General features: G+C 41.0%; 1 protein-coding gene across 1 annotated transcript; it reads right to left on the bottom strand.

The window, feature by feature from the left end:
- Positions 1 to 2,833: 2,833 nt before the first annotated feature.
- Positions 2,834 to 7,351, bottom strand: LOC106570836 (perforin-1-like). Its single transcript, XM_014143397.3, has 3 exons — positions 7,254 to 7,351; positions 6,763 to 6,963; positions 2,834 to 5,870 (listed from the first exon to the last, which is right to left on the bottom strand). The coding sequence occupies exons 2-3, from the start codon at positions 6,919 to 6,921 to the stop codon at positions 5,610 to 5,612; spliced, it is 420 nt and encodes a 139-aa protein (XP_013998872.2). The 5' UTR covers positions 6,922 to 6,963; positions 7,254 to 7,351; the 3' UTR covers positions 2,834 to 5,609.
- Between the last annotated feature and the right edge of the window lie 286 nt (positions 7,352 to 7,637).

Raw genomic sequence — 7,637 nt, 5'->3', positions numbered from 1 at the left:
GTATACACCCTCTAGTTATCAGAGTAACATGGAATTGTTATGCAATTGAAATGTTTGATATTGAAATTGTTTGTTAGGAGATTAAATGTAATTTTAGCTTCCAAATGAGAGAATTGGGTTTTCATAAGGAAAGTGCCCTGCTTGATCAGTGGCCCACCCCTGTGAAGAGACAGGGGTTATAAACGATGAAACACATCCTTCCCCCTCTCCACTATATAAGCCTTTGACGAAAAGAAAACCACATGTTCCAGTACGTGAGGTCTGCAGCCTCTACGTTAGAAGGACACACGTCAAGTACAGAACTAAGCCAACCTCGGCTTGAGCTTTGGTGGCGAATGGTATGAACTTTGAGTTTATTCACTACAGAAGTGATACTTCCTAGCCGTTGAGTTAGCAGCGGCCGCTGTAGACGGGGGCTAGGAAAGGACGGACGACGGATCCAGTCTAACAGACAGACGAAGATACCACCACATATCCAATTTACCACCAGAGACATTCTTCCGAGGACAGGAAGATCTGTTGGCCAACCCGGCCAGCATCTACGACCAATCTACCGAAGCGCAGCTCAGAGTAAATATTTATTGCATTTTCCTTTTACAAATGGGCGGTAATTTAGAATGCATAAAATAATGTATTTACGATAGCATAGCTGCTGTTTCTTTATTCCTAAGTCTTCCCGCTCTTTCATTCAAGCCCAACCCCCTTTCCTTTGTGTAACCAGCCATCATGTATGACATCATTTGTATTCGGTGTATTTGTAATTCTGTGTGATTAGTTTAGGTATTTAGTAAATAAATAATTAAACCCAATTTTGTATTGCTGATTCAACTTGTTAGCCAGGGTTCGTGAAGATAGCCAAGAACTTACAACTTTCATTATGAGACTGAAAATAAAATAAGGGTTAATATTGACTGCTATCGATGTAAAATATTACTAAGTATTTTAAGAGTTTATTCGGAAGATAACGGCTCTATAAACGTTCTTCCGTGGTGCCCCGACTTTCTAGTTAATTACATTTACATGATTAGCTTAATCAGGTAATATTAATTACAGAGAAAGGATTTTATAGGTTAGCATGTCATATCACTTAATCCAGCATAGCCAAAGACACGACAGGAGCAACTAGGCCTTTATCATTTGACAAATGTATTTGACTTGATCTGCAGCACTTACAGTAGCCTATCTCTTATTGTGGCTTTGTTTTCATCCCCAATGCCAAATAATCAACACTTCTTGTTATTTGTTCAATGGATTGTGGTCAGGATCCCATGAGGTTATTGCATAGATACGCCTACTTTTACAATAATATCCTATTTAAAAGGGTCTATCAGCAAGTAGCCTACAATTACAAGAGAGTAAAGTCAGTAAGTCAATGAACAAGTATTTGTATCTAATCAATTATTTTCCCTGTTTAGCCAATAGTGGTTTAGTTATATTGTCATAGAAACGATGCAGGCCTTATGCCCTTTTTAACCATTGTAGCACAGGTTCTATGTTTATAATGCTAATAAGAAAATATATCAAATTACTTGAACAGCCTATTGGAAAAGTGTAAAAATATATACAGTATTTGCATCAGTAGGCTAAGTGACTGAAATGCATCAGAAAAGTATTGTAAAGTTCCAGAAGACGTCAAGGAGGCTAATCAGCTAGTGGCTGTAGGGCTAATGTGTGTGTGTAGAGAATAAGTGTATTGCTTTGACTTGCTAGACTAATGATCATGAGCTCTCACCTCAACTAAGCTAACATTGTCCCAGGCAAATATTTTCCCAAATATCAAAATAGAGATTCAGTGAAAACAAACATATGACATTGATTTATCAAGATGAGTTCCCATGCTTGTCTCAAAGATGCGCAATGGCACTGTCCCAATCAAAACGCTGCTGGAATGCTCAGTTGACCACACACGGCATATGATTTACATGTATTATAACCAGTGGAGTAGCCTAGTGGAGCACAATGTTATATTATTACATCATCATGTATTATAACCAGTGGAGAAGCCTAGTGGAGCACAATGTTATTGTTATATTATTACATCATCATGTATTATAACCAGTGGAGAAGCTACTGGAGCACAATGGAATTTCTTATTGACCCCAAACTTTTGAACGGTAGTGTACATTCAGCCTCTTGCAAATTGAAGGAAAATTATGAGAACACAGAGAGACTAAATAATTTTTTTGGGGGGGGAAGCCTGGCTTCCCTTTGCATCCATGAATACCGTAATTTCCGGACTATTGAGTGCACCTGAATATAAGCCGCACCCACTGAATTAATTTTTATTTTTTATTTTGAACATAAATAAGCCGCACATATCTATAAGCCGCAGGTGCCTACCGGTACATTGAAACAAATGAACTTTACACAGGCTTTAACGAAACACGGCTTGTAACAAAAATAAATAGGCTTTAACGAAACACGGCTTGTAACAAAAATAAATAGGCTTTAACGAAACACGGCTTGTAACAAAAATAAATAGGCTTTAACAAAACACGGCTTGTAACAAAAATAAATAGGCTTTAACGAAACACGGCTTGCAACAAAAAATAAAAAATGAGCAGTAAACAGTAGCCTACCAAGAAAGTCATTGGTCACTATCTTCCTCCTCCTGTGCACTGAAACCACTGAAGTCATCTCCTTTAAAAAAAAAGCAGGAAAAATCCATATATTAGCCGTGTCATTGTTTAAGCCGCGAGGTTCAAAGCGTGGGAAAAAAGTTGCGGCTTATAGTCCGTAAATTACGGTTCATGCTACTGCCTTTCACAGAAAAGTTAGCAAATAACAAATAATAGATACAAATGATATACTTACTCATGGTATACTTTCAGCCTTCACAGTCTTCATAAAACATTTATTTTTTACCATTTTTTGTTGTTGTTGAAATAACAGCTAGCCTACAATTTGACAATGAGGTGCTTATCTTTAGCGTGGCAGAATTCTCATCATTATTACTCCCAGACTCCCAGTAACCAACCAGTAACCTCTTTCTTAAAGCTCATTGGAGGAGAGGATCCAATGTCCCTCCCATGGACCTTGTCCTCCAATGATCTTTAAGAGGAATTGAGGAAACAAGGAGGGAGGAAGCAAGGATTTGACAGCTAGTAATGTTTTCATACACAGCCAGCCCAATGTGTCCATAAAGGGGAGGTTACTAGTTCTTTACAAGGATTCCATCCCAAATGGCACCCTATTCCCTATATGGTGCACTACTTTTGACCAGGGCCCATACATAGAGAATAGGGTGCCATTTGGAACACAACAGGGACTAATAGCTGAGTGACTTATCATCTGTCATCATGACGTATACCCATGGCAACACGTTTTTTCCACACCTGTGTTTGTTCAAGCTGGCCTGAAATGTGTTTGGTACGTCTCATTCCAACATTGCTTCATTTAAAACATGTTTCCTTACAGCACAAGAAGAATCCAGTTTAGCTATCTGTACATCTGGCCGGGTATACCAAAAATAGCTCAATACTACTTTCTTACTTGATCACAATCCCCAAAAACAACAACGTTCTTTGCAGGGGAAAGGCTATGTTATTCGATTGTTTACATTTTTAGCTGTTGTGAAAGAGAACCGATGTTGAATCAGGAAGATGCTGCTATTTAGTCACTATGACCGTAAACAAACACATTCAGCTTAAAAGGTTTTCTTAATTTCTCTCTCTAGGAATTGTATTATTTTTCTCACAGACATTCCATTATCTCTAACAGAGGTTCAATTACCTTGTTGATATCATAATTCCAATGTTTTATTGACAATTTGTGGCCAAAGACTGGTCTCCACACTAAACATGGTAATAGACTATGATTGAAAAGATGTAAGCCTCCTTGTCAAATTGTAGGCTAGCTTTTATTTATATAACATGAGTATGGTAATTTAGTATTTCAATGAAGAACTAGAGAGAGCCAGACTGAGACCATTGTGCAGGGAAACAAGATTTGTATTCATTGATGTCATACTAAAGTGAGGACCAGAGCAGTCCAGACACAGTGACAGCAGTCCAGACACAGTGACAGCGGTCCAGACACAGTGACAGCAGTCCAGACACAGTGACAGCGGTCCAGACACAGTGACAGCAGTCCAGACACAGTGACAGCAGTCCAGACACAGTGACAGCGGTCCAGACACAGTGACAGCGGTCCAGACAAAGTGACAGCGGTCCAGACACAGTGACAGCAGTCCAGACACAGTGACAGCAGTCCAGACACAGTGACAGCAGTCCAGACACAGTGACAGCAGTCCAGACACAGTGACAGCAGTCCAGACACAGTGACAGCAGTCCAGACACAGTGACAGCGGTCCAGACACAGTGACAGCAGTCCAGACACAGTGACAGCAGTCCAGACACAGTGACAGCAGTCCAGACACAGTGACAGCAGTCCAGACACAGTGACAGCAGTCCAGACATAGTGACAGCAGTCCAGACACAGTGACAGCAGTCCAGACACCAGTGAGTGACAGAGGTTAACTCATTCACTACTGCAGTTCATAAGGTAAATAGACACGGTACTTGTAAAACTTTAGATGACCTACCCTGTAACTACAGTGGGACAACCAGATCTGGGTCATATAACTGAGTCAAACTTCAAATACACAAGGTGGGAGACTGAGAGAGAGATGTCAGTGTAGACACTAATTACAATGAACTAACTGTTGGGGGGAGGTGGAGTTTTGTACTGCTCAATGTTCTAGAATCTACTCTGTTATGATGAGCCTGAGGATGAGGTCAGGGGGAGGACGGTTTTTCAGCTCAGTTTGAGGAGAACAAGAAATCCATGTCAGAGGAGAGGGGTTAGATGGGGGCCGGATGTTGTTGTTGGTAAGAGCAGGCATACTCTCTAGTTGAGGGTGTAGGAATCAATGATGTGTATAAAAACCCTAGATGACGAACATTGGCCACTGTTTGGAAGTCACTGCGCAGCCATTCAACTCCTTCACCATTCAACTCCTTTACCGTTGTTAAAACAATTTGGGAATATATAGAAATGCATTTATTATCGTCAACATTTGTTTTTGCCAAGTATAATCTATTATAGATGCCTTAATGCATACTTTTAAAGTATAATAAAGTAGCCTTTCTAAAAAGTACCAATGTTACTGTCCCCACTACAACAAAGAAAGACTTAAATACATGTAATTTTGTCCGTGACATCCTATGGAGGACTGCTCTTTATGAGGAGAACCAATATGGTGGCTGCTGGCTTCAATAAGGTTTGGTTTGATTTGGAATGAGAAAGCCATGTAACAGATGAGGGGTCAGACAAGGGAGGAGGAGGTCTAGCTACTCTAGCTGAGTATTGTTGGATTACAGTAGTTGATGGAGGGGGATCTACTCTAGGCTAGGGGCTCTAGGGTGTAGCAGTAATACAGGGTCTACTGTAGGGGCTCTAGGGAGTAGGAGTAGTACAGGGTCTACTGTAGGGGCTCTAGGGAGTAGGAGTAGTATAGGGTCTACTGTAGGGGCTCTAGGGTGTAGGAGTAGTACAGGGTCTACTGTAGGGGCTCTAGGGAGTAGGAGTAGTACAGGGTATATTGTAGAGGCTCTAGGGTGTAGGAGCAGTACAGGGTCTACTGTAAGGGTGTAGGAATTGTACAGGGTCTATTGTAGAGGCTCTAGGATGTAGGAGTAGTACAGGGTCCCGCCTGTCTTGAGGAAACATTGATGCTGCCAAGTTCCGATCTTGATGGAGCACTCGCAGGTCCCCAGCAGGTCGTCAAAGAAAATGTCGCTGTCGTACACCTCCAACCTCAAGGTGTTGTTCTCATGGGCGTTGAGGAAGCTGAACTCCTCCTCCCAGGCGGGGTCAGCGTTGTTGTTCTTCACCTCTGTCCTCCCGAGAAAGCCGTAAGCTCTGAACACCTGGATAATAATGAGAATGATTATGATCATAGAGTTAGTTAGAGGAAACGTCATGGATATAACCTGTTTGCCGATGAGGATACATTAGTGTATGCTAGCATAGCACAATGACTGGAATTCTACAGGTAACCTAGCATACCTATCTAGCGTTAGCTCGAAAAACTACCTGTAACTTCCTTCATACGGCATGCAGAGGCATAAAAAATGATATCGACGAGTTCATCTGACTCTGGGTAAGTAGAAAATAGAATTGCCAGAATCTCGCAGTATCCCTTCTAAAGTTGTCAACTGGGCGGGTATGGTCGTCACTAGTTACCACAACCACAAAGTCATAAACCCCGCCTATTTCTAAAATGTATCTTCGTAGAATCTGATTTTCAACCTAATCTTAACCACATTGCTAACCTTATGCATAACCTTAAATTAAGACTAAAAAAATGTCATTTTTGTTTTCGAAACCGGTGGGTATTCCTATGGGTTGGGATGGATCAGCCAAGTAGAGCATTTTCTTTTTCTTCAAATTGGGTTAACTATAGATTACAAATGTTTTTAAGCTTCATCACCTCTATCTGGTGGCCACAATAAATGAATCACACAAGATTTGGTTCAGGCCTCCAACCCTGCAGGTGGCAGTAAAATACCAATTATAAGCTTTATACTTTTTTCTCAATAAATAATAAGAAAATGTGCTACTTAATAAAAATGGAGGTGGCCTTAATAGCACTGCCCATGCTCAGATACAAAGACGAGTCCTCTAACTAATTCTATGAATTATGATAATGATGATAATTATCCTAATAATCCTAATATATTCTTAGTTTAGATTTACATAAAGTCCCCCCTCCCCCTAATAATGATGGTGGACAGGTGACTCAGGTGAGGAGAGATTTACCTCGACGTAGGCATCAGGAATCCCTAGTAGGTCGCTGTCCAGGTCACTGGCTCTGAGGTTGAACACCTTGAGGACCTTACGTTCCTCTGCTGCATAGATCTGAACCACAGTCAGAACACACACCACCAGCAGGCACCACAGAAGAGAGGAGGAGGACATGTCTCTCAGTCAGATAGGGCTTGATCCGTGGAGGGAAGACAACTAGGAGAGAGAGAGGGGGAGAGAGACAGAGAAGAGAGGCAGAAAGAGAGAATTAAACTAATGTAAATTCAACATGAAATCAACAAAAAAATTCACAATGTCATTGGATATAGGTTACATTGATAACTTTTTGCAAATCCAATCAGATTTCCACGTTGATTTTTATGATTTGGAAACATTGTTGATTCAACCAGTTTTTGCCCAGTGAGTTCTTTACATAATGTACATTTTCAAATATAATACATTATAAAGTAAACTCTCGTTACATGACTCCTAAAAGGTCATAATACCTGTGTTCTGTAGAGTCTGGAGACGAGCGTCTGTCTGTCTGTCTCAGGGAGAAACAACTACTTATGGTTTTTCCTATACCCTCTCACTGTTTATAAAGACGTCACCTGTGCATCCACAATACACCCTCATCATACTCCCACAACACAGATGCTTTGTCCCAAATTACACCCTATTCCCCACATAGTGCACTACTTTTGACCAGAGCCCTATAGATCCTGGTCAAAAGTAGTGCATTACTATTGACCAGAGCCCTATAGATCCTGGTCAAAAGTAGTGCACTATCTAGGCCAGTGTGTCATTTGGGACACAGAGGGCCAATGGAGACAGGTGGCCTGTTCTCAGTGATGCCTCCACCAATGAGATAACACTCTGTGTTGCTAAAC

This window comes from Salmo salar, chromosome 15 (genome assembly GCF_965601325.2).
Source record: "Salmo salar chromosome 15, fSalSal1, whole genome shotgun sequence".
NCBI classification, from domain to species: domain Eukaryota; kingdom Metazoa; phylum Chordata; class Actinopteri; order Salmoniformes; family Salmonidae; genus Salmo; species Salmo salar.
The sequence above is the reverse complement of the archived record's forward strand: the minus strand, read 5'-3'. Positions and strand labels throughout refer to the sequence as shown.

Excerpts from the sequence above, each read along its gene's own strand:
- LOC106570836 (XM_014143397.3), bottom strand. The coding sequence starts at position 6,921 with ATGTCCTCCTCCTCTCTTCTGTGGTGCCTGCTGGTGGTGTGTGTTCTG. Across the intron at positions 5,871-6,762 it reads TTCCTGATGCCTACGTCGAG|GTGTTCAGAGCTTACGGCTT; the intron begins GTAAATCTCTCC and ends ATTATTATCCAG.